General features: G+C 47.1%; 1 protein-coding gene across 14 annotated transcripts in view; it reads left to right on the forward strand.

Annotated features, from left to right (window-relative positions):
* The window catches only part of ADGRB1 (adhesion G protein-coupled receptor B1), a 281,192-nt gene that overhangs the window by 129,143 nt on the left and 125,984 nt on the right, over positions 1-26,065 (forward strand). For 11 of the 14 annotated variants that reach the window (XM_042035706.1, XM_042035708.1, XM_042035710.1 and 8 more), the window contains 10 exons: positions 1,186-1,293; positions 7,366-7,530; positions 9,361-9,525; positions 13,029-13,202; positions 14,996-15,160; positions 18,549-18,650; positions 20,391-20,497; positions 21,250-21,444; positions 22,485-22,553; positions 25,483-25,591. In XM_042035706.1, coding sequence (XP_041891640.1) covers positions 1,186-1,293; positions 7,366-7,530; positions 9,361-9,525; positions 13,029-13,202; positions 14,996-15,160; positions 18,549-18,650; positions 20,391-20,497; positions 21,250-21,444; positions 22,485-22,553; positions 25,483-25,591 — 1,359 coding nt within the window. The remainder of the gene's footprint in view (positions 1-1,185; positions 1,294-7,365; positions 7,531-9,360; positions 9,526-13,028; positions 13,203-14,995; positions 15,161-18,548; positions 18,651-20,390; positions 20,498-21,249; positions 21,445-22,484; positions 22,554-25,482; positions 25,592-26,065) is intronic. The other 3 variants (XM_042035709.1, XM_042035719.1, XM_042035720.1) reach the window with 2 other exon arrangements.

Raw genomic sequence — 26,065 nt, forward strand, 5'->3', positions numbered from 1 at the left:
TTCATTAACCTTTATTAATTTTCTCGGGGTTCTGGGATCAAATTTGTCACCATTTCATCTCTTGGCAGTTCATATTTCTTGAAAAGATGTCGGACTGTTTTACCTCCTTGGGGGAAAAGATCTTCTGTCTGGTACTTGCTGTTTGGAAACAAATTGGCTGCCAGATCACAGATTACTCGAGCTCAGCTCTGCTCTCTGCTATTCCATGTGACTCCGACGGAGTCAGCTGAGCTCTCCTGATTTACAGCAGGCACTCCTGGTGGATGGGGTTTGGTTGTTATTGCTGGGTTGTTTCTCTCTTTGCTAGGGAGGGTTGCAACATGTCCAATAATACAGACAACAGAAATTTTAGTTTCCCCTCCAGCCAGTTCAGGGCTGATCCACACGGGATGAAGATGGAAAGCTGGCTGAGCATGGGCTAGGAAGGAACAGTTAAATGCCTTTGATTTACAATAGATGTATTATTTACCTTCTGAACTCAACACCGTGGGCTCCACTGGGAGATTTTCAGTAGGACACAAGGGTCAGGAGCTTGTCGCTCACTGAGATGGAAAAGTTCCCAGTTATAGCTCTGTTGGTACTTTGCTGATGCCAGAATTTCCTCTCTCCTTGTTGCTGGTGGCAGGGTACAGTTTGTGAAGGAGACATTCTATTGAGATATCCCTTTCCTTTCCACCTGCCCTCACCTGCCTGCTCCACTCAGCATTTCCTGGTTCCTCTACAGGGCATTTCTAGGCAGGTGCTGGTTGCAAGGCAGAATTTCTCACCAAAAACTTGGTGACACTGCCAGTCACCACCATAAATCTCAAAACACCGCTAGGGATGGTGGGATTCAGTGCCAGCACGTCTGAAAAGGATAAATCCTCCCCAAGCTCAGCAAGGAGTGCAGACACCCTAGAAAACCACTGAAATTAATTAAAGACCAGACATAAGGGATCATACTCTGCATGGTCCCAAATCTCACTCAAAAAGAAAGGGTTGGACCACCAGCCAGACTCATCTTTCAGCCTGGTTGGTGCTGAACCCTCAGGGAAAACTGGTGGCCAGGGGTGCTGGGGTTGGAAAGTAGGTGGTCATGTCAGGGGAACGTTGCAGGTCGCTGTCGTTAATTCATATAACCTTTGTAGTGAAAGATCTTGCAGAGTGAACCAAGGTGTATTTACATGACCCATTACCTTGCCATAGCCAATGGACGCTATAATTCCAGAAGCCAATCGCTGAGGTCCACAGATAACAGAAAGCGAGAGGACCCTGACGAACTGCAGCACTACGGGTACCCTGCACCTCAAATAGGTAAGCTCTGACCTCCCGCAGCGGCCTCTGGAGCTGGGACACTGCTCTGGTCACTGCACTGCCCAGCTGGGCTGGGCTCTCTGCACTGTTTCAATGACCCCTCCCTAACCATCTCCTTCCCCCCAGGTCAGTGTGGGCGACATTCCCCCCGTGTTGTCACGTGCTGAACAAATGGTCATCGCCCCGTTTGTTCCCATCCCATCACCCCATGGGGTTTTGTGTTGTCACCATCAGCCAGAGAAGGCAAAAAGGGACAGACACAAAGCCCTGACGAGAGCATCCATCTCACAGAGCGCTTTCCCATCACCCTGCCTACTTCTGAGTCGCTGCTTTGTCTGAATTATCCAGCCACACGTGGTTCATGAAGCCAAAGCTGCCCTTGCTGCAGTGCAGCCCCTTTGCTGATGTCCATGTCATGCCTTGCCATTGGCTGTGAGAGAGGGTGAGCAGGGCTTGGTGGGGAGAGAGCAGGACTGGTTTCCTCTGTCCCTGGGTCTTTAGTGCTGTGCAAGGACTTGTCTCTGGTAGGTTCTGCAGCAGGACCTTCCACCCTTCTGCCACAGAAGGGGAATAATGTGTAATAATATCAGACAGCGTGATCTGGGAAGATGGGAATGAATTGGACCTAGATCCTATACCAGGTCCGATCTGCACCATCCCTGGAAGTGTTCAAGGCCAGGTTGAATGGGGTTTTGGGCAATGTGATCTAGTGGAAGGTGTCCCTGCCCATGGCAGGGGGGTTGGAAGTAAATGATCTTTAAGGCTCCTTCCAACCCAAACCCTCCTGTGATTCTGTTTTTCAGTCTGGAAAGGCTTTGTGCTCTCCTTGATGGCTGTGTGTTGTGGCAGGATCTCAACACTTCAGAGGTCTCAGGCAAAGCACAGTGTGCTGAACCTGGCTCAGGTTAAAATCTCTGCCCAGTGATCTTGCTAACATTTTATGCTCTAGAAAGGCTTCAGAGAGGTGATTTGATTATAAGTGAGAGAGGGTCACATTCTGGTGTAGGTTGCCTGTGCTCCACCCAGCCCAGGAGGACTTTGCCACTGTGTGGCATCAGGAACCCGTGCGGTGTGGAGTATCTGGGGAGGACTGGGCAACTGCTGGGGTTGTAGTGTTCAACACAAAGCGGGGGACAGCCTCAATTTCCTCTCTACCCTGCACAGACTCTGCTGCCTCCAGTGGGAGCAGCTCCACTGCCTGCAGGATGGATCCCTGGAGTCTGGTAAAACCTGCAGGAGAGGGAGGACGCTTGCACTGCTATAACCTGGTAAAGCTGAGCTTAATGTCTCCATCGAAATGCAGAGGAAAGGAAGGCACTTCAAGGCAGGCCCCTGTTGTTCCTACTCTCTCTGGTCCCAGGTGCTTCCCCAGAGCTCCTGTTCCAGCCTCTAACTCAGCCATCAGGTTTATAGTTTGCCATTTCTTCCTGCCGTGCTGCTGAGTGCTGGATCAGGGCTCAGTGACATCTCTGTGACCTCCCTGCCATCGTGGCCACTGCTGTCGCACGGCTGGCTTGGGCTGTGGCATTCCTGAGGGCAGCATGGGCTGGGAGATGTGCATTGTCCTGCTGCAAGCTTCCCACATCCCTGTCGCTGTCCCAGGAGCACCAACTACAAGTTGATCAAGGAAATGAGGATGGAGGAGATACAGGCAGAGGGTACAGTCCAGCAAGGGATTAGAGGGAATTTTTAGCTGAGGATGCCAATGCAAAGCCCAAATCTTCCCTATGGGCACAGATTGTAGGGAGTAAGACATTTCACATCTGCTCAAGACCTGGAAAAAGATGAAATACGAAAATCTGCTGATGCCAGCCTTAAGGACTGTGGATGAGGAGATAGCCCTGCCCAGCCAAAGAGCAACATTTTCTCCTGCCAGCCCTTCACATCCCTGGTGTCCAGGTCCTGTTGGTCCCCAGGCTCTAGCAGGGCTGTGCTCTCAGCCAGGGTGCTGCTGGCTGCCCACATGTCTCTCCCAGCAACAGCACAAGAGCCAGATCCAACCCAGCAGGCCCCTGGAATGGCTCAGCCCACAGGCTGCTTCCAGGAGGACTCTGCCAGCAGCAGGGTGTGAACAGAGAGGCATCTTGTACATGGGGAGATGTCAGACCCCAAAACAGAAAGGGCTCCTGGCAGAGGGATGGCAGGGATGGGCTTCTACATTAGTGCCGAGGGGAGAAGAGTCATGAAAGCAGCTGCAGGCACTGATGGGGACACTGCAGCCAGGAGCTGGAATGAACCTGGGTTGCAGTGCTACATCCTCATGGATTAGCACCCAGTGTGTCCCATTCTGCAGCACCTGCTGGACCCTCTCCAGCTGCTGCAGCTGTGTCTTTGGGAGCAGCAAGGGCCATCTGCCCACTTTGAGTGGGGTACCAAGCGCTGCAAAATCCTGTGGGACACTCCTGTTAATCCCCAAGCTAGTCTGGGGCATCACAGGTCTGATCAAAAGTCAACCTTGCAGAGACAGATGCCTGCAGGCACCAGTGATGATGCAAGGTAGGGCTTGCCCCTTCTCCTCTGGGAGTGAGGACAAATTTGGCTGGAGCCCCTCTGCTATGAACACAGGCTGAAAGACCTCGGACTCTTCAGCCTGGAGAAGGGAAGGCTCTGGGGAGGTCTTGGAGTCCCTTCCAGTGCCAAAATGTTCTCCAAGAGAGCTGGAGAGGGACTTTGGACAAGGGCATGGAATGACAGGACAAGGAGGAATGGATTTAAGCTGAAGGAAGGTAGATTTAAATTCAATATTAGAATGAAAATCTTCATTATGAGGGTGCTGAGGCCCTGGCACAGGTTGTCCAGAGAAGCTGTGGCTGCCCCATCCCTGGAAGTGTCCAAGGCCAGGTGAGGGGATTTGGAGCAACCTGGGATGGTGGAAGGTGTCCCTGCCCATGGCAGGGGTTGGAACTGGATGATCTTTAAGGTTCCTTCCAGCCCAAACAATTCCATGATGCTATAATCTCTAGCAGGTCTAATTATAAAACAGCACTGAGCTGGACTAGGCAGCTTTCAAATCCAATGAGCATCGTAGACTTCTTGCCATTATATCCAGAAACAGAGTTAGAATCCACTTCTGGGATGAATAATTGCAATATACTTCACACAGTAATTTGCTTTTGCTGCCATTTGACCCACAGGAGTGCAGAAATTCTTCTCACTCATAGTTTTGATGATGGGCACTGTTGTGCTTCTCTTGAGTAGAGAGTGAATTTGTCTCCTGCCTGAGAGAGTCTCAGAACTGGGTCTCGCTCGGTTTGAAAATTAGTTAAATTTGTGCAAGGTTTGAGACGAGGCTGGATGTAATGTCCCAGTGGACTGAGATAAATGGCTTGGTTCAGAATGACACCAAGCCCAAGGGAGTCACCAGCACTTAGAAAATAAACTGTATTATGGGTTTAAAATCCAGGGATTCGTGCAATGTGAGGGACAATAATTGAGGAGATTTACCTCTAAGCACAGATATTTCTGCTGTGAAAGAGCAAAAGCCAGAAATACTAAAGAGGAGAGAGGTAGAAGAGGTGGAATTTGGTTCAAAGATGCCATTCATTCATCCAGTGACACAGTAACTCGTCTGAATATGGAGACTGAAAAACCCCAGCCAGGTCTGAGGTGGCATGGTGAGCTCTCCAAGCTGTGAGCTGCTGATGGAGGAGGCCCCTGTGCATCTGTCCCACCTCTCCCCTGTCCCACCTCTGGCCTCCCAGAAAGATTTTGGGACCCAAACTGGAAGTGTTTAACTACCAATAATCCCCCAGCTGACTGGCACTGCAGAACTGGGGAGGTTGCTCAAGGTGGATGGAGAAATGCAAAGGCATTGCTGGTTCATGGAGCATCCAACAGGCAAGGGAGCAGGAATGGTTGGGATCTGTGGGCCAAAGAGGGATTTTCTGGAGTCTGGGGCTCTGTGAATGGCAAATGCTGAAGTGATGGTACCATAAAAGTAATTTGCTGGTGGTGAGCTTGGAGCATGGCAGGGCTCTGGGTCTGACAGAGCTGGCTGAGTTTCTTACTGGAAAGGCAGGAAAATTGCCATGGAAATGCAGATTTCTCTCTACCAGGAGATCTAATTCTTGTGAAACAGGATATGGGACTGATGTTTTCCTGAAGCCCCAAAGCCTCAAAACACACAAATGTCTCCTACACGTCCCAGGGAAAGACCAGCAGTCCATAACTTCCATCTAACTGGGACCAGCTGGGGAGGTTAATGAAGCAAAATGGTTTTGAGCAACTTTGGCTTAATGAACAACAGCAGTTACATCTCATGACAATTACTGCAATGGCGCAGGTGAGGTAGGGAAAGATTGATCCTCACCACCTCTTCCTATGTCCAGACAATAAACGAAGGAGTGAAAGTCTGTGCATTTTACAGCAAGGGCAGGTATGCCTCTACACTTTTCCCCCTCAACACATATTAATTCAACAAACTCCAATCAGAGCTGTATTTTTAATTCCCAGCTGCTGGAATGACAGGAGACATTCAAGGCAGATATGCTGAAAAGCATGACACAAACCAAACAACACAGATAACTACCAAAAGTCCTGAAGAGCAGATTGATGGGAGCCACAGACGCTTGAAATCCTGCATGAAATTTCATTGCATGTGGAAAACACTAGTAAATATATAAAAATAAATAAATAAATATACCACCTCCAAGAAAAAGCCAGACACGCACAGTTTTAGGCAATATTGGGAAATTTGGTGGTCCCCACCACAGTGCCTGCTCTGATATTTTCATGCAGCTGGTTTATAACCCTCGCTGAGATCTCCAGCTGCAGAGTCTCTTTCCTGCTCCATGTTGCAGCTGGGCAATTTCATATGGCATCCTCTGCCCAGCTTTTTTTGGGAATGGGGTGGTGGTGTGGGATAGCACATCCAAGTGCTGGCTGCCAGGCTGGATGACCCTTGGCATCGTATTTACCTATTCCACCCAGTGCCATGATACTTCTTACCACCCACAGTCTGACAAGTGCATCTGTTTGGGATGAGACACGGGGCAGTCTGAGGTTTTAAAGAATTTGTCACAAGAAGGAGTTGCCCCTCTGTTATGCTGGCGCTTATTTTTTGCCATATGCCTGTGTTCTATACATACCAAGTGTAACATTCGAGGTTTATTATGTGTAATTGTTAGCAACCCATGAAAAATCTGGAAACCCAAACAATGCATGCCTTAATTAAGTGGAACATAGCCAGATTTTTATTTTCATGTGGGGAAGAAAAGCATTTTTTCAAGGGGTAGAATATTGCCTATGAAAACTAATGGAAAATCATCCTTTCCTTGCTCATTTCCCACTTAGGGTGACTTATTTGGAGGTTGTGGCTGCTGGAACAGCCCCAGCTGGGATACTAGTGACAAAGGGAATACATCTCAGTGCTTTTCACTCCCATCAATGGGATATTTTTAGCTGCTTTTCCAATGCTGCCCCATCAGATAAGCAGTTGATAGATTGTGTGATGATGCTCTGGAAGAGTCAGCCTTGTTCTGTGTCACATGCTCACAGCAGATCTCCACAGGTAAAGGAGATACTGAGAAAACTTTGTGGGATTTCATCAGCTGACCCTTCTTAGGCACCATCACCTTCTACTTTGTCAGCTCCTCCTCTGCCAATCTGCCTTGGCAGGTGGTGTGAGAAGGCAAAAGAAGGGGTTGAATCCTTAAAACTGAACAATTTATGGATGCATTTATCTGTCTAAACCTTGTTAGTACAGTCTCTGTGAGGAGGTGCCGTATCCCATCTCATAAGGTTCTGGAGTGGCTACACCACCTTCAGTGGTGGAGTTTGCTCTTCCCAGTGCCCTGATGCTTCCACACCATCCTTCCGATATTTTTTTCGTATGCGTGTGTATATTACAGCCCTACAGAGCACCCAAAAAAACCTCTTTAGCCCATTCTCAGCTCTCACATTTTCTCCCCAATGCCCTCACACCCTCCCACCCATCTTGTCACCCCACCTGTAGGACACATTGCAGCCTCACAGATCTCACAGCTGGCCAAGCGTAACTTGGAAATTTCATCCCTGAAGATCCCTGGAGATCCAAGGATGCCACATCCTCACCTTCTGCTCCAACCCCCACAGGTGACCCTGCAGCAGAGGAGTGGTCCCCATGGAGTGTGTGCTCAACCACCTGCGGGGAGGGCTGGCAGACCAGGACCAGGTTCTGCGTTTCGTCTTCCTACAGCACCCAGTGCAGTGGCCCTCTCCGGGAGCAGAGGCAGTGCAACAACTCTGCTGTGTGCCCAGGTATTGGTGGGCAGCAGGGGCGGTTCATTGGCCGCCTGTGGTATCTCCACTGGGATATTTCTGGAAGGGCCTGTCACGGGCTGCCCAGAGAATTTGTGGCTGCCCATCCCTGGAAGTGTCCAAGACCATCTTGGATGGGGCTTGGAGCAACCTGGTCTAGTGGAAAGCAGTTGGAATTAGATGACCTTTCAGTTCCCTTCCATTCCAAACCATTCTGGGATTCTGTAATTCTTGCAATGAGATGGTTTTTGTTCCTTGTTCCTTCTCTTTATGCCTTAAGGCCTCATACAGAAACTCTTGCTAGACCAAGCACCACGAGATGGGCACCTGCTTTGCATGGTGTGGACAATTCCATACCATCTAAAGTCCATGAAATCAGTACGCCTGCAGGCAGGTGCCCTTTGGGGTGTTTCCAGGTTGGGAATAATTTTGATGAAAAAGGACATTCTGGGGAGCCTGGAGCCTACAAGAAAGATGGAGAGGGATTTTTTACAAGAGCGTGGAATGACAAGATAAAGGAGAATGGCTTCAAACTGAATGAGAGTAGGTTTAGAGTGGATATTAGGAAAAAATCTTTCCCTGTGAGGGTGGGGAGGCCCTGGCACAGGCTGCCCAGAGAAGCTTTGGCTGCCCCATCCCTGGAAGTGTCCAAGGCCAGGCTGGACAGGGTTTGGAGCAACCTGGGATAGTGGAAGGTGTCCCTGCCCCTGGCAGGAACTAAATGATATTTGAGGTCCCTTCAACCTAAACTATTCCTTGTTTCTATGATTATTTTGAAGAGTTATGCTATTAAACTTGGTGTATTATTCATTTCTCCTGATGAGCAATAACATTGTTCAGAAAAAATTCTATGATGGTGAAACCACCATCTGTGGAGAAATCACCATCCATGTTCTTTCCTGTATTTCCTCTTCTGCTTATCTCTTATCATTCAAGATACCTGGTGAGAATTAGTTTTGAACCCCCTTTCCTGACACTGGGCATCAGTCACTGTTAGCAACTGATGAAGGACTGGAAAAGTCCCTGGCTTTTTTGGGTTTCTTCTTTTCCTAAACAATTACTGATTTGGTGTTAGCTTCTCTGGTAAAACTGGAAGGGATGAAGTCCCTTAAGAGAGATCAGTGCATTCTTATAGCATTTGGCCTCTGGAGATTACAGTGACTACAATTCCATAAATAACTTGGCCAGATTAGATTAGATTAATAGATTAATAGATTAATATAGATTAGAAGGCTAATTAGGTTAGATTAAAATCGATTAGATGTCTAATTCCAGGAGCTGCCAGAGATGGCTTGAGCAATCTTGGAGGATATTGCCCATTCCATTTTACTCTTTGGAGTCTCCCTAGCTTTGCCTCTGAGGTGTCACTGACCTATGAGAGTAATCAGTAGACAGACTACATCTTTCCTGAAAGCCTTAAAATATTGTAGTCTTTGAGGATTCAATGAGAAAATGTTGGGAGGGAGAGAAAAAAGGGCAAGAAGCAATAAAATGATGGTGATGATGCTTCCCTAAGGGTAGTGGGGTTTTATTTCTTTCTAGCTAAATCCATTTTTTACTTAAAAAATGCCATGTTGGCTCAAAATCTGAAAAATTAAGGTCAACTAGAAGTACATTGTGGTTTATTTCAAAGACTGGAAAGCAGCAGGCACTTGGTGTCAATATCAAAGCATAAAAATTACTTGATGTTCCTCTTGCACATTTTGGGTTGTTCTCCAACTTCCCACACACTGCTCGTTCCGGGTGGGAAGAAGCTGTGCCCTGTGGGCTCCCTCACTTCCTCAGACCTCCTCTGAAAAAGAAAAATCACTTCTTCTGCTTCCCTTGCAGTGCATGGCACCTGGGACGAGTGGTCTCCATGGAGCCTGTGCTCTTCCACTTGTGGGAGAGGCTACAGGGATCGGACCCGCACCTGCAAACCCCCCCAGTTTGGTGGGAACCCCTGCGAGGGCCCGGAGAAGCAAACCAAGTTCTGCAACATCGCTCTCTGCCCAGGTAGGGACAGTGACAGATCTGAAACCTCCCCTCCAGCAGGTCTCCCCAGCTCAGATGCCCTTAAGGCCCATAGATGACTCCAATGAAATTCAGAACTACCGCAAGGAGGATCCTGAGGAAAGGACTCAGTGAAGAAGCAACCCAGAGGTGCTTTCTGGGGTTGTTCAGCTCAGAGATGTCTCAGGTTCAGGTTTGCCCTGTGTGATCTCTTGCAGAGGGCACCTTACATGGGTTGGACCTGGCTATCACTGATATTTCCAAGACCATCTTAAGGTTCTCACCTGCTCTCCCCATTGAATGGTTTAAAGTTATTTTGCCTGACTGGGTTTATTATGCTGGAATTAATTAATAGTTTTACTTGTCTGTGCATTAATTCAATATATATGCAAGTTTTCTCTGTGGCTGATCCTGATCTGGGTGGTGAGATGGACTAAGAGACTCCTGACAGCCTTCCATGCCAAATTTAATACTTTTCAGTACTTCCAAATGCCTCTCCTTGATTTTGCTTTGAAACATCAGAAAGAGCCTCAAGATGGAATTACTTTTACCACCTGGAAATCCACTTATGCTCCAGAGGCTTCTTTCCTCTGACAGGCCCTGGGTTAATTGGCCCCCTTAACTTAACTCTGGGTGTCCTGGGGAACACAATCTGTACACAAGGGAGCTCCCCAAAACTCCCTCCCTATCCCTGGATAAAGTCAACTGACATTTTTCCAGCTTAATGAGAATCATTATGAGACATTAATATGTCCCCGGAGGAGGAGAGGGATTGTGGGAGGGATGAGAACTTTGTGAAAACAGTGAGAAGCCTCCTGGCATTTCCCATCGAGTTTTCACTCCAAGTAACTATCCTTGGATATTTGGCCACTATCCAGAAGACGCTACTTGGAATAAGAACCTCCCAGACACCAAATTGACTCTGTCATAAAAAGACAAATTTAAGAAGTCAGAGCTGGCATTGCTTGGGTAATAAAGCATACCCTGAGTTAACATTGATCCATAATTAATTTAAATACAAATAAATGCACGACCGAAACAGTGGTGAAAAAGACAAGCAGCCCAACTGCAAGGCTTCAGCTCCAATTAGTGCCACAAAGGCAATCAGCAGCTTGGCAGCACCAAATGAGAGCAGCGTTGGGGGAACCATTGAAGCACAACAATGGGTGTTTGACACCCCAGACACTCCGAGTGTTCATTACCACCCTGCTCCGAGGATTTATCACTACAGCTGATAAAAATGCTCTGCTGCAGGGACAGCAGCGCCTTTGTTCCTCAGGAGCTGTGGGTGCCGCAGGCTGAGCCCCAAGTCCTTGGAAGAGGAAAAAGGAGGAAGACAATGCCGGTCTCCTCACGGGCTCCACCAGAAAATGAACATTTTTGATAGACCCCACTGTGGTGTAATCGTGGCACCAAACTGTCCTTGGCTGTGGCTGTGATGGGAACCCTCAGCATCTCGACCATGAGACATCTTTGCATCAGTGCAAGTGGCTGGAGGGAAAACACAGCCACCTTTGTTTCTCCTTTTTTCAAAACAGTTCTGAAATTACAGCCTGTGAATAAATACAAGGAAATTACCTGTTCTAAATTCCTCAACAAACAACCAAATTATGGATTTGGATGTTTCATTTTCCTACCTCCAAATGACTGCACTTCTGATAAGTTGCCAGTCACCAGCAGCAGGGAGGGTGTTGAAAAAATTCAACTTTATTTTGGTAAATGCAGTTTTTTGGGTAAATGTCAAATTTAATGTGGGAAATGCAATTGTACTTTTCCAACACATGGGAATGTTAATGAAGGATGGATGCCATCATTATTAGGAAGAAATTCTTCCCTGTGAAGGTGGTGGGGCCCTGGCACAGGATGCCCAGAGAAGTTGTGAATACATCCCTAGAAGTGTTCCAGGCCAGGTTGGACAGGGCTTGGAGAAACCTGGGATAGTGCAAGTGTCCCTGCCCATGACAGGGAATTAGAATTAAATGATCTTTACCTTTGCAACCCAAACCACCCTGTGATTCCATGATTTTATGATCAGTTCATGGAAACTTAACAGCATAACCTTCAGTCAGAAAAGCCACGCTAATTTGTACCTGATAGCATTTATTTGGCAGAGTTTTGGATCATTTCCAGAAAACAACCACCTGTCAAACACCACGTTTTTCATTTCCCCTCTTTGGGACTGATAGGCACTGGCACAAAGCCATGAATTTATGCACAATAAAACCATAAACTTCTGGATTGTTAAAAACATGCACCTTTTGGAGGTACCCTTATACCGTCCTGATTTTGCACACCTTGTGATCCCCTTTGAGTTAACAGTTGCTCATTTCGATGTTTTTAACATTTTTTTTACAGAGTATGTAAACAAAAAGCTGCTCAACTGCAATGCGGATTACACAGGACTGATCAATCCCTTGCAGATTACATGGGGGACCAGTTGGCATTTATTTTTCTTGGACAGACAAACAAAGGCAAAAAAAAAAAAAAAAAAAAAAAGCTGCAATGTGATTTGAGCCAGAATTCAGACTTTTCAGGGACCCAGGTTGTTTTTCCCAAGTGAGATCTAGCAGCTAATTCGATCTAAACAGAGCATGATGACCACTGTTAATGAGAAAAATGCTCCAGGAAGAGCAGACTGGGTGATGGATCTGTTGATCAGGGACCAATTAGGGTGTAACTGCCACACTTGGGATTGCCTCAGTCCATACCATGATAAAAGATGTATTCCTATTTCTCTCCAACCCTGTCCCTATCATAACCTCCCTTGTCCCTTTTTCCTCTACTTAATTATCAAAGACACTGATGGGTAGAAACATCTCCAGCCTGTCAAAGTTGATTCAGCTGTGAGAGAAGTACATTGACCACACACACTCACCCTGCTCCTGGTCTTCTGTTGGAGCACACCTTTGCTCCCACATTTCCCAGCCAGCAGGAATGGTGGATTCCTGTGAATAACACTGTGATTCGAGTTTCTGGGTGTGCTTTAATGAAAAACAGAGCATTTGCACGCTTGAGAAAATACACGCTCTGCAGATTCATGCACTGCTTTGCTGAAAAATGGGTTCCTTAAAAAAGTGCTGATGGCCCCAAATGGGAAATGTCACGGTAATGTACTGATCCCTTCAAAGTGTTCAGTGAGAGCATGAGCCACGTCCTCTGGTGTGATGTTATGTTGTGTTTAGCAATGTTATTAGTTTGGACTTTCATGTTGGAATGTGCAATATCAGTAATTTCAACTTTTATGGTGTTATGTAGAGTGTGGAACATAAAAACTGGAATGTTACTGCACTTGCATCCTGTGGGACTGTCGGAGGCTGCAGAGGATCCCAAAAATCCCTGTTGCTACTGCTGTCCAAACTTTTTTTGATGCTCTGTCCCCTCTCTCAAGCTCTGTGACTCCTTGTCCTTCCCACCTTAGTCCCTGGTAGGCAAAGGCCAGAGGCTCTCGCCACGTGGCTCCTTCCAGAGGGAAAGATTTTCACATTCCGCTCGTTTTCTTTCTTTGGGCCACTCAGTGGACGGCAACTGGAACGAGTGGTCGAGCTGGAGCTCATGCTCCGCTTCCTGCTCCAACGGGACCCAGCAGCGGACGCGGGAGTGCAATGGGCCCTCCTACGGCGGAGCCGAGTGCCAGGGACACTGGGTGGAGACCCGGGACTGCTTCCTGCGCCAGTGCCCAGGTTGGTGACCAATGACTTTTTCTTTCTCTTGGGCCAACTTCCCCTGCAGTCCCAGTAAAATGTTTCTTTGGGGAAGACTTGCGCCCTTTTCAGCGCAGTAAAAAGGAGGTTTGGATCATTCCAACAGACCATGCCAGCCAAAATCCAGCACTGGCAAAGTCAGTCTGGGTCAAGAGACCCCAGAGAGGTGAGTGATTGCCCACGGGGAACGTGTCTTTCTAACCTTAGATTTCAGCTTTCCAGCATAAGCTTAAAAAAATCCCAAGAAAATATCAATGAAACCCTTCCCTTGCCTCCACAGGGCTTCAGCTTCCCTCCTCTTTTTGTTTTGTTCCTCTCCTCCTGCCATTTCAACGTTCCCAGTTATATCTGAAGCAAACAGGGAATCCTCCACTGTATCTCAGCTTTAAACCTCAGGCACAACAAATCCTTTTTCATGTCTGTGTAAGACTTGTCACTTACTTTACTCATCTATGACTTAAAATAATAATAATGACAGAAAATAATAGTAATAACAATAACAACAGTAATAATAATAGTAGTAGTAATAATAATAATAATAATAATAATTCCTACTGGAATTCATCCTGGTCTACCTATTTCCTCAGGGAATCCCTTTACTCTCTGGTAGCACCATTATCTGCAGTATTTAACACAGGTATTGGATTTTCCTACATGGTCTCGAGTAGGTTTTGATGTTTTGGGTATCTCATTTCTTCTTTGCAACTTATGGAGATCTTCTAAGACAAAAAGGGGCTTCAGAACTCTTTTTCAGATGACCACGTCCCACTGATTTCAGAGTTGTCTGTCAAAGCAACTCAGGTCATACCTTCCACTGCACAAAATGTCACTAAATAAAGCACCGTAATCTGGTGCTGCCCCTTTTCTTCGGTAATTTTTGTCAACTTCATGGAGAAGATGTGGATCTCCCACCATCCCAAAAGGAATTATTCAACCCAAGATGATGTGGTAACTCAGAATTAAAGCCCAAATAGTAAAGAGCAGACTTAGGCCTTGCCCTAGTTCTGTCACCGAGTAGTTGTGGTACAGCAGAGGTACAGCAGGCTTGTTGTGAGGGCTAATCAACATTTTTATGGTGCTTTGATAAATGCAATTGCTAACGTAAAAGAAGCAGCATTTTGATAAATGTCATTGTTAATGTAAAAGAAGTCACATTTCCACTGAATCTGGAAAGATGTTGGGAGAAGACACAATGGAATGAGACAACATCCCAAACCTCTTTCCAAGGTACATGAGCATCAGTGCAATGCAAACAGCTGGAGAGAGGTTTATTTGATGTTTCTTCATGGGTTTTTTGCCCAAGGGCTCTGCTAGTCTCTCTAAATCCCTGAGCGAGACCTTCTCTGGGAAGGGCTATTTTCACACATGCATTGTACATCCCAAACGAACTCCAGATATGGAATTGGCCTGGCAGATGTGGCTGCCAGGTTGAATCTCAGCCCATGGGAAGAGTGTTCAGGAGCACAACCCCAAAATCTCAGCCCGAGAAAAGAGATAGGGCTGCTTTTGCAGAGCATGGAGGTGCTGAGGAAAAACACAAAAACACCCTTGGACTATTAAAGGACTGATGGGATGGGAATGGGGACACTCTGATTTAATGTCAGTTGAAGATCAAACAAAGATCCAAGGCAGGAGACCTCCCTTCCTACCAAACCCTGCCCTACTCACCCTTTGTTCCTCTGCTCACCTTGGGACCTTGACTCCTTCTGTTGCAGATGATGTTTGGGCCCTAACAGGCTGTTTCTCTCCTCTTTTTATTCTTTTGTTTCCAGTGGATGGGAAGTGGCAGGCCTGGGGAGTGTGGGGCAGCTGCACCGCCACGTGTGGAGGTGGCACTCAGAGACGTGACCGGGTGTGCTATGGCCCCTTCTTCGGTGGAGAGACTTGCCAGGGTCCCAAGGAGGAGTACAAGCAGTGCAATGACAGAAAGTGTCCTGGTATGTACCTCAGAGCCCTCGTGCTTTCCTTTGAATGAGGGGGATTTTGGATTTTTGGATTTGGGGAATGGTTCCCATGCCCTGTGTCAGAGATGTGAATGCCACAAAAGGTTATAATCTAATAAAATCCTACCCATGACCCACAAGATACAGGGTCTTGATTTAACTGTTGCAGAATCCAGTGCAACTGTGTTGGTTTCAGTAAATATTTGATGAATCCCACCAGTCTTGCCTTGGTGGTTTTCATGTTTTCATTGCCATAGAGTTACAGGAGGAAAAGATAAACTGTTTGGTAGCAAAAACTGATATCAGTCTCAAGTCCATGAGTAGAGGATGCTGCAGTGGTTTCCCATCCTTTACCTCTGGAAATTAAAAAAAAAAAAAAAAAAGCTGTGTCTGCATCTGTCAGAGCTTTACCCAAATCTCATCCTCCTTTTGCAGAGTGCAAAAGCTGAATGGAGAGTGAGTGAGCTGTAGGGCAGATGAAAACCTGGGTTTGGATGTGAAAAATAAGCAGGAGCAAACACTTCCAAGTGGGAATGCATCTGTCTGCCTCTCAGACTATAGAGACACAAAAATAAAGGCCTGTGCACCATTTTTGCTTTCTTCCTCAGTCTGAGTTGAAGGGCCCGGTGAAAATGCTGGTGGGGAATCAATCTGTGATGTTGGCAGTCAGATCGCATCGATCGTAACAGGCCATGAGCTTTGACTGAAAGGGTAAATAATTGTCAGAGCAGCTCAGTGAGAGACAGGAGAGATTCTCATGGCAGCATCCCGGCATTCCTACTGGAAAGGGGAGTCTCCCAAAAGGACAGGAGGCAGCAGTTCTGATGCAGGAGTACCTGGGGGCAGATCTGCCACGTGGAGGCCAAGCTGACCCCTCAGACTCCCTCACAAAGTGCTGAAGACAAAGAGATGAAAGCCAAAGAGCTTCAGCATGGAAGTTCCAGCACGTTCAGCTCAGAGATGGCAGAGAAAGAGGCTGTGTGACAGCCTCGCCACTCTTTCCAGCTACGCTCTAATAAAAGGCATCACCTCTCCTTACAAGCTGTGCCTCTCAATTAGCAGCAGCGTGTGAGAATCTCTTCTAACTCTGCCACAAAGCTCTCTCTCGCCACAGAAAATCTTAGCACCGGGTTGTCTGGTGGTGTCTACAGAGTGAGGCAGATTTAGTTCAGCTTCAGTGTGTGCCAGCTGGGGCCCTGGCAGAACAAGCCCGATCTTTTCTTCTCTTTCTGCAGGGGTTGATGCCTGTGCAGTGCTCACAAGGAAAAGGCAAGTCTCAGGCACTGGGGCCTGCCAGGGTTCACAGCCAGAAGGGTCTCGCTGCAGTTGTTAATTTGAAAGGGAAGGAAAAGGTGGGGAAACATCAGAGGCTAAAAATAAACCCGCTCAATTTGTTCTCCAGAAAGTATCAAATGCTGGTGTGATTTGATTTGAGCAGAAGAATTGAATTTAATTGGGTTAGTTATTAAAATCTCCCAGTGCAAATAGGTTACTCTGGTAAAAGGGATTTTGTTGTGAAGCAACATCAAAAAGAAAAAAAGAAGAAAAAAGGAAAGGATGAAATGATTCTCTCCTGGCCTGGGAATTGCTCCTGTGCTCACTGGCAAGACAAGTCCAATCAGTGTAGTTTTAAAGAGCATCTCTGATCCACAGCATCCCTCAGCGGTCCCCAGGGACACTGCAGGGGTGACGAGAACAGGAAGTTTTGACAGGCCAGTGGGGGAGAAAGGGGAGGAGAGATGTGAACAGTCTCCCACTCTGCTTTATGGTGTGCTCTGCTGCTGTGTAACCGAGGGTGCTGGAAGCTTCCACACCCCAGAACCCTCCTGTGAACCATGGGACAATCTGTGACCGTGGTCAAAGCACTGGTCCAGGGGACAGGAGTCTGGAATTCCCTCCCTGCTCTGGGACAGGCTCTGTGGGTGACCAAGTGCTGTCACAACTGGGTGATTCAATCGCCCTGCCCCACAGCTCCATGTCAGCAGGCTGGAAATGAATCTGTCTCTTTTCCACCCCTGCTCTGGCTTATCTGCAGAGGCCACGAGCTGCTGGCACAGGGGTGAGTCCTCCCTACGTGCAGGGCACTGCTGGAGTCCTTCTTGCCCTCGGGGGTTCCATCACAACCGCGATTACTCACACGGGAACTTTAAACCAGGGGAAGGAGCATCGGTTTCCAAGCAGAGAGTGCAGCTTATCCATTCCCAGCATCTACTGGGGAGGGATCCATCTTTGAACTGCAGCTGGGGCTGAAACCACACAGTCCTGGAGCCTGCCTGCAGGAGCAGTGATGTGCAGGCAGCTTGTTGGGTCTTGTAGGAGTTCTTCAAAGAAGCAGGACTTGCCACGCCCATAATTTAAGGTTTGAGCCTTCCTCACAGCCAGGCTGGTCCCTGGGTAGTCCCAGAGCAGCAGAGGGACATGTCCTGACCAGCTGCAGGCACAAATTCAGCTTCCTATTTATGGGTATTCTTACATGCACAATGAATAAAAACTGTAATCAAAAACTATTAAATCAAGTTTTTTCTCCTCCCCTCCCTCAGGAGTGACAAATAGCTTTAACACCATCCTCATGGCTCCCTCTGCTTTACATGTTGTAAATAATGAGTTTCTCAGCACAAAGATCTCCTGTGGTGAATATTTTTCTCCCAGATCCCACCAACTCTCAGACCAACTCAGCTCCACCCACAGACAGAAGCATCCAAAACCCTCCTTCCAATGATTTTTTTTCTGGGATGTCTCAAAACACATTTCTGCAGGCTCCTGGGCTCTGCAGCAGTGTTCGGAAATGAGCTGCTGATGCAATTACAACTTGTTGGGGCTCAGATCTTTTCCCTTTTGTGCACAAGACAGAAGCAGGCAGAATGAAGACCACCCAGGGGATGTGTCCATTTTGTTTTCTTCATTTACTTGTTCTTTCCTTCATTCTTACTCCACTGACTCATGCCAGGCCTCATTTTAGATACATCCAACACTGAAGGTGGTGACCCTGAAGAATGGAAGAGGTGGATTCTGGAGCCATGGAGTTCACCCACAAAAGATCTGCTTATTAAAAGTTAAGAAATAAAACTCTTCAGTAGAGGGTAGCAACAGCAGTTTTCTTGGAAAGAGCTGCCACAAGGCAAGGCAAGGATGTGAGTGGACTTTCCCATGGATTTTAGTGAGCTAATCCTTGGAATGGATGAATGCCCAGTTTTCAGATGGGCAGAGCAAATTCCGGAGAGGTGAAGTGACTTTGTGAGGGACCGAGGAGCTGCAGAGCTGGGAGTGCAGCTCCAGGCCTCCTGGCTGCCAGACCATGCTCCCATATTTCTTCCTTCCACTCCCTTTCCCGTGTCCTTGCTGAAGAGGGAGTTTTACCAATGGAGTTTTTCTCTCCTGGCAGAGCCCCACGAAATCTGTGATGAGGAGAGTCTTGGCCCTGTGGTTTGGAAAGAGACGCCAGCCGGGGATGCTGCAGCCGTCCGGTGTCCCCGCAATGCCACTGGTAAGGGTGACTGCATGGTGGGAAGGTGGCCCTCCCTCAGGGGATCCTTCATCCTTTGCATCCTAGGAGAGGAGAACCTGGTTGTGGGAGGACAGGACAAGCACATGGACTTCCCTCCCTTTGTCCAGGGCTAAATTAACTCTGTCTGGATTTTTGTTTTCACTGTTAAGCAAAAACAGTTGTTACTGGACAATCTGAGGTGGTTTCCATCCACCCACTGCCTGGTCCTGGGACACGTTTGAAATTAAGGAATACTGGGATATGTTCCCTCCATTATCTACACATAACTTTGCAAAGAAGGCGGGGCTTTGTTAGAGTCCTCTAGATTTGGGTGATATATTTCTCTCCAGTGCCCATAAAAGCAGCTGCTGTATGAGAGCAGGAAATCTGAATTCTGTTGTCCATTTACACTTAGAAACCTCAGCACCTCTCTAAACATTTCTTTGGGTGCTCAAGTTGATGGTCTGACTGTGGTGGTGTGAAGTGAAAGGATCTGGGCATCCAGGTACCTGTTGTGGCCATGTGTTCCCTAAGGAGTGGAAGGCAGTGCAGAGAAGGCTCCAGGACATCAGGCTGGTGGTGGGATTTGTCCTCAGCTGGATGTTCCTCACTGCCAGGCAGGAACACAAATAGGGACAGCAGTGTCAATAATTAATGTAAAGGTTTTATTTGGTTTGAGGGAGAGGATTGGATACAGACAGATCTCTTTGACGCTGCCTGGCACAGTCAGTGTCATCCCCAATGCTGTCCTAGGAGGGCTGTATCCATGGAAAGGTCACTGAATCATTTGGCAGTGGCAGTGGGATTTCAAACCCAGCAAACCTGATCCTCAGAGACTCCAAATGGCATCATGGTGGCTGGGACAGGGTGATCCCTCTCCCTTTCCTCCTCTCCGATATGTCTGTTCCTCCGCATCACAAGGCATGTGATTATCACTGCAAACCCCTCTGTGGATTGGAGCTGAGGGAAAGCCTGGGGGAGGACTGGAAGCAGATTTCAGAGAGTTTCAGCTGTTGCAAAACTGGTGCTGTCGGGTGTTTATTCCCTTCCAGGCTGCGTGGGCAGCACAAGCCCTGCTTTAGCTGCAAGTACCAGACCAAACCAGCTGGGGAGGCTCGTGGGGCTTCCCGAGCCAGGAAAAATGCTGCCATCCAGGGCAGGAGAAGAAATTTTCCCTTCACCCTGACTAGCCATGTCCAATTCGTTTGTTTTTGTTTTCCTGCCCAGTTGCTTCTGCTGCCCTGCCATAATAAAATGCAGGAGAAGGAAATAAAGATAATCCCACCTACCAGGCTTGCACGGGTTGTTCAGGCATCTTCAGGTGCCTCTGATGCCCTTTGTGCTGGTAGCTGGGTCTGAATGGATGCATTGACCAGTTCTGGGTGATCTCTATAGAATCATGAAGGCTGGAAAAGATCTCTTAAGATCCTCAGGTCCAACCATTAACCCAGAACTTTCAGGCCCACCACTAAACTGTGTCCTCAAGCGCCACATTTACATGTGTTTTGAACACTTCTATGGGTGGTGATTCCACCTCTTCTCTGGGCAGCTTGTTCCAATGCTTGACCATCCTTTCAGTGAAGAAATTTTCCCTAATACCCATTCCAGACCTTCCCTGGCACAACCTGAAGCTGTGTCCTCTTGTCCCATGACTTCCTCCCCATGACAGAAGACCGACCCCCATGAATTCTTGGCTTTTCATCTGTCCTCACTCCCATATTTGTTTCATTCATCTTCCAGGGCTGATCCTTCGAAGATGCATCTTGGATGAAGAAGGCATCGCTTACTGGGAGCCTCCAACGTACATCAAGTGTGTTTCTATTGATTACAGGAACATACAGATGATGGTAAGGCAGCCCCTCTCCCTCAGCTCAGCAGGTTCAGGATCCTCCCCAACGATTGTGACATTGCTATAGTTACAAAAAAGAAGGAAAAAAGGAGTTTCCAGCTGTGCCTTGATTTTCTCTTACTGTTTTTTCTGCTTACCTTGTGATGCACAGGCACTTTACGGACAAGGGATGGTTCCTTGCAGGATTTTAGTATCCAGCTTGGCAGAATCTGGGTTCTTCCAGGCCTTTCATGTCACATTATCATTAAGTATCACTGTGACTGTATCACTTTTAAATAAGCATCTTATTTTTTGTTAATCTTAAATTCATTGTTGTGAGGAATTTCTGCTGGTTTCCTGCAGCCTTTAGGGGAACTGACCTCTCCTGTTCAGGGTAAGGTACAGTCTGCCCTAAAATAATTCCAAATTGGTTGTAAGCAAACAAGGTTTTGGGGAAAAAATATTCTGTTGGGTTATGAACAGAAGAAACTTCATAGTAGGACAATTTCTTCACGGGCAAACAGAAAATTTCAGTTCTTTGTCATTTTAGAACCACTTCAAATATATAATTTAGAATCTATCACTCTTTCCTATCACTTTAAGAAATATCAGGGGCTCTTAGGCCAGCAAAGATTGTCAGACTCATCTAATCTGCACTCTTAATTGTGAGGAAGGTCAAAAACTTTCCCTCAGCAATTCCATCACTGAGCTCATTAACGTGACTTTGACTGTCCCTAAAAGTGTTTCTCACGTTTCTTTTCTGTTTCTCAGACCAGGGAACACCTTTCCAAAGCTCAGCGTGGGCTGATGGGAGATGGGCTGTCAGACGTGCTCCAGAACCTTGTGGAAATCTCCCAGGATGGGACCAGCTACAGTGGGGACCTGCTGTCCACCATGGACATCCTCAGGAACATAACAGAGATCTTCCGTAGGGCTTATCACAGCCCGACTTCTGGGGATGTGCAGGTGAGCCCAGGTGCATTTTCTGGAACCCAAGGCTGGGTCGGAGGTGTGTGTCCATGCTCAAGGTTCCAGGTTTGGTTACTGATACTGACTTTAGCTGATACAGTGCTGATAAAAACCAGATTATTGTTTTTTCCACCACAAGTGTCTTTCTGTATTAACAAACTCTCCTTTCAAGGTGGTTCTTCCTTGGTTTATAAACTAAGAACTTGAAAGCCAAGGTCACTCTGAACTATTTCAACCTGATAGCACTTCACTGCAGAGTCTAATTGATATGAGAACATTATTTGGTAGGGATTTCAGGCTAATGACTTGAGGGAAAATGATTCTGTGGCATTGGGTACCTAGATGTTGATGTAGGGGAATATCCTCATGGTTTCTCATCCCAGGGTTTTACTTCCAGCAGCTGCAGAGCAGCTACAGGATACACCCTTGGGATGGGTGATCACCCCATGACTTGAAACATTAAACTGATCCTGCAGCATCTGCAGAGAGTGGTAAAACTGGAGAAAAAAATCAATAGTCTTAAATTTCCTGTCTTCTTCCTTCTCAGCGTGTGCTGCCAAGGTCCCACCATGGACAGAACCCTCTTGATCCATCTCTGCCTCTCTTGCGTGGTCACAGGCTAAAGGGGATCCTGAGGTTTCCATATATTGGAAACAACAAAAATAATAGAAAAAAAGATAGGAAAGGATTTATGCAATGGAAGATCAGCTGGTTTTAACCAGTTTCTGACAAATATTTACCTAATCTGTCCTTCAGATCATCAGTAATGGATACAAGACATATTCCCAATCCAATGCCTCAGGAGATACAGTAGTCAAAGTGAAGGCCTTGGGAAAAGGGCTAATTAAAATTAACATGCCCATTAACATCCTTGGGGACCTGTGAGGTCCCTGTGGGGCCTTTTGGGAATGGGATACGAGAACCCTTTTGGAGCATGTCTGAATCTCACATGTCCCTCCCACACCACTGTGACCTTCCCAGCCTGGGCAATCTCTGCATAACCACCTCTTTTGTCCTCTCTTGTCTCCCTTCTGCAGAACTTCGTCCAGATCATCAGCAACATTTTGTCAGAGGAAAACCGGGAAAAATGGGAGGAAGCTCAGCTGGTATGAACGTTCAGCACCTTCCCTGGAAATAAAGAGGTTTTCAGCACAGAGTTAAGCCATGAGGAGGGGAATTTCCAAGTGTCTACATGACCTCCTAAGATGAGCTTAGTTCCAGGCTGAGTCACATTAAAGGAGTAACTCAGGAAGCCACAGGATCTCAGCTCTGAGCCAGACTCTCTGCATGAAGAACTGTGAAATGCTGGTGGTATAAACCAAATTTGGAATGGCTCTCAGGGGTCAGGCTTGGTTTGGAGTTGGTAATCCTGATGTCTTGCTGTAATTCCACTCTTTCCTCTTGCCAAGATAAAGAAGTGGGATTACGTGGCTTTGAGTTCCTGGCTGAAGAGGTGAAGGACAGGAGGGATTTTCAGAGCTGGAGTCTGCTCAGCTGAGCTTCTGGGTTCAGTTATGTTTACCTTTATTTCTCTCCTGCCAAGGTTAGGGATCCTGCTCAGTCCTGATGTCCCTGAAATTCCTGGAAGTGTTCAAGGCCAGGTTAGATGGGGCTTTGAGCAAGATGTGGAGTCCTTGTCCATGGCAGGAGTTTGGAATTAGAGGAACTTTAAGCCCATTCCAACCCAAGCCATTCTCAGATTCTGTGAATAATTCCATAGCTGAACTCTCCTGTATTAGGGGATGATGTTGTTGGTTTTTGTTTCTTCGTCATATTTGGCCCTTGTCTCTTGTGCCCCATTTGAACTCTGTGTTGTGGACTTGTGTCAGACCTATTCCTGTGTCCCTTTACCATTCCTTTGGTGAGCTGTTGCAAAATTCCTCCAAGGGATCTGGAAACAGCAAAGAATCAAGAAAAAAGAATCACCCAACACACAAAGCAGCCCCAGAGTCCAGTTATCTTCACACCAACCAGGGAAGTCCTCTGGGAAAAACTTTGTAACAACAAGTGCTGGCACAATTGTTGAAAGCCCAGAATGTGAGACAGGGACTTAAAAACATTTCCTTCATGCAACAGCAACTCAGTCAGGAGCTGAGCAGCCTTCTCCTCTCTTCTCCCTCATATTTTGTTCTTTCCTATTGAATTCGGAAGAGGGTGACACGGTCTGTCTCTGGGTATAGAGATAGATAGAGGGTCTGGACATGGTCCTGGGCATGCCTGAGCAAGTGGGTCGGGCCAGGTGGCCTTCGAGGTCCCTTCCAAATGAAACTATACCATGATTCTGTGACTGTGCCCAAATACTTGGTCTCAAGCCTCCAGGTGCATTTCAGCAGAGAGCAGAGGAGGCTGTCAAGTTGTCATGACAACAGGGAAACACTGTTGATCCCCTTAAAAACAGCTCGCTCTGTGTGGCACTTGGTTCCCAGTGGCTTTCCCAGTGCAATCTGCCCTCTGCCCCTCCAGGCAGGCACAGCCCAGCATCGCCGTGACCTACATGTGGATGGGGAACATCACGGGGAGAATGTTTTCCTGGTGTGTATTTTAGTGGGAATTGAGAGGACAGCCCAGCACCACGGCTTTAGGACACGGAACTCTTCATGAGCAGGATTGCCAACAGAGGTGTCAGCAGTCTCTGTGCTTGTCCCTCAAAGCTGCTGGACCAAAATCACACTTAGATTTTGTGAGATCAACCAATTCTTTTATAACAAAACTTTTGGCTTCCAATTTGCTCATTAAAAATAAACCCAATGTCATTGCGCTCTCACATTCCAATGCCCTGTGGCCCCCCAGGCAAAGAGATGTTGTTCAAGGAAAATAAACCTAAAACAACCTATAAAGGTATTCAGAGAAGGGCTACAATGATTTTTGAAGAGTCTTTGTTGACCATTATACGATAAAACCTAAAATACAACATCCAGTGTATTTGGTTTGACCTTGTGATTTCAGTCTGTAAGGGAATATAAAAGTGTGCAGCTAAAAATAGCATCCTCACTCAGTTCTCCTCCTTCTGTGCACACCTGCTGTACTGGCAGGACTTTTTCATCTCACCCTGAGACAGTTTTAGTCTTACCAAGATTCCTTGGATAGACAGAGAGAGAGAGAGAGAGAGAGACACATGGCCACCCCTGTGCTCCTTGCCCACACTCTTCTGCCTCCTTCCCATCCTGCTTGTCCCCAGCTGCCCCCCCAGCTCTGCTCAGCCACCTCAGAATGTCTGGATTACGGTAGGAACTGCAAACACTGTGAAAGTGGTGGAAAAGGAAAAGAAGAGGAGCTGAGCTGCTTTTCTTCAGCCCCTCGTGGCATTTGCTAAGCTCCTGTGGGCAACTGTGCTTAGAGGAGAAGACAGGTAGTCAGCACAGCTCATTTCAATTTAGATTAGATTTTATGGAATCTGCCACTGGAAAACTGGCTATTGTTTAACAGCCTTAAGTTGGCAAAGCACAGGTAAAGAAGAGTCACTGCCAATGTCTTTATCAATGGGGAAAAATAGGAAAGAAATAAGAGGCAGAGAAACTCCAGGAGAGCACGGGACCAAGAACTTGATTATTTGGAGAATGAGATCCTGACAACAAAACAGGAAAGGAGAAAATCAGACAGCCTGGGATTCAACACTAGACCACAATTGTTCTTTGGTGTGGTTGCTTTCAACAGAGGGAGTTGGAATTAGATGATCTTTAAGGTCCTTTTCAACCCAAACCATTCTGTATTTCTATGATTTTATGAAAGGAGATGGGTAGGTTATTCTCTTCTCCAGAGAGTCTCAAATATAACCCTTTGCTTTAAAATCTTGCCCTCCACCTTAGGTTTTACCAATCTGAGTGTCACATTATCATTTTTTTGCCCCTTTCTTTTTCTTTTTCTAGGCTGCCTCTTAGGATTTCTCAGTCCTCCTTCTCCTCATCTCCATAACACTCCATTATACCCAGCATATGCTTCCAGTTCACGTGTCAGGGCAGAAACCTTTGCCCGCAGAGAAGCTCCTGCTGCTCTCATTAGGGTCTGGTCTACTCAAAATTCTGCCTCTCTTTGCAGATAGGGCCAAACGCCAAGGAGCTGTTCAGGCTCGTGGAGGATTTCATTGATGTCATCGGCTTTCGCATGAAGGATTTCCGGGATTCCTACCAAGTCACGGACAATCTGGGTGAGTTCATTTGCACTCCCCACGTCGGGGAGAGACCCCCAAAAGCTGTTAATTACTGTGCAACATGGATAACCTGGGCTGTGGGGAGGGAAGGGAGGAGGGGAGGCAGCAGGTGGTGAAACATTAAAAGGTCCAAGGGAAGACACGGACAGACATAAATATGGAATAGCTTTTCTCCAAAGGAGTTGGGATTTCATGAGGAAGGAGAGATATCCACAGAGAGATCTGAGAGATACCTACAGAACGGAGAGCAGATGACGAGCCAGGCAGAATTAGATCATTTCTTTTCTTTTTCAAACACGAGAACAGCCCAGCAGCCAATGGAGGCAGCGAGCAAACAGCAGGCAGTGTTTGATTGATGCTGTGTGCACAACCACAGCGTGGAACTTGTTGCCAGAGGAGGCTGCAGAAGCCAAAAAGTACAGATGGGTTCATGATGGGATTTAGAAATGTGCACAAAAGAGATGTCCATTG

Source organism: Corvus kubaryi, unplaced genomic scaffold (genome assembly GCF_017639235.1).
Source record: "Corvus kubaryi isolate FWS band 111438036 unplaced genomic scaffold, C.kubaryi_AGA036_p1.0 37385, whole genome shotgun sequence".
Lineage (NCBI taxonomy): Eukaryota > Metazoa > Chordata > Aves > Passeriformes > Corvidae > Corvus > Corvus kubaryi.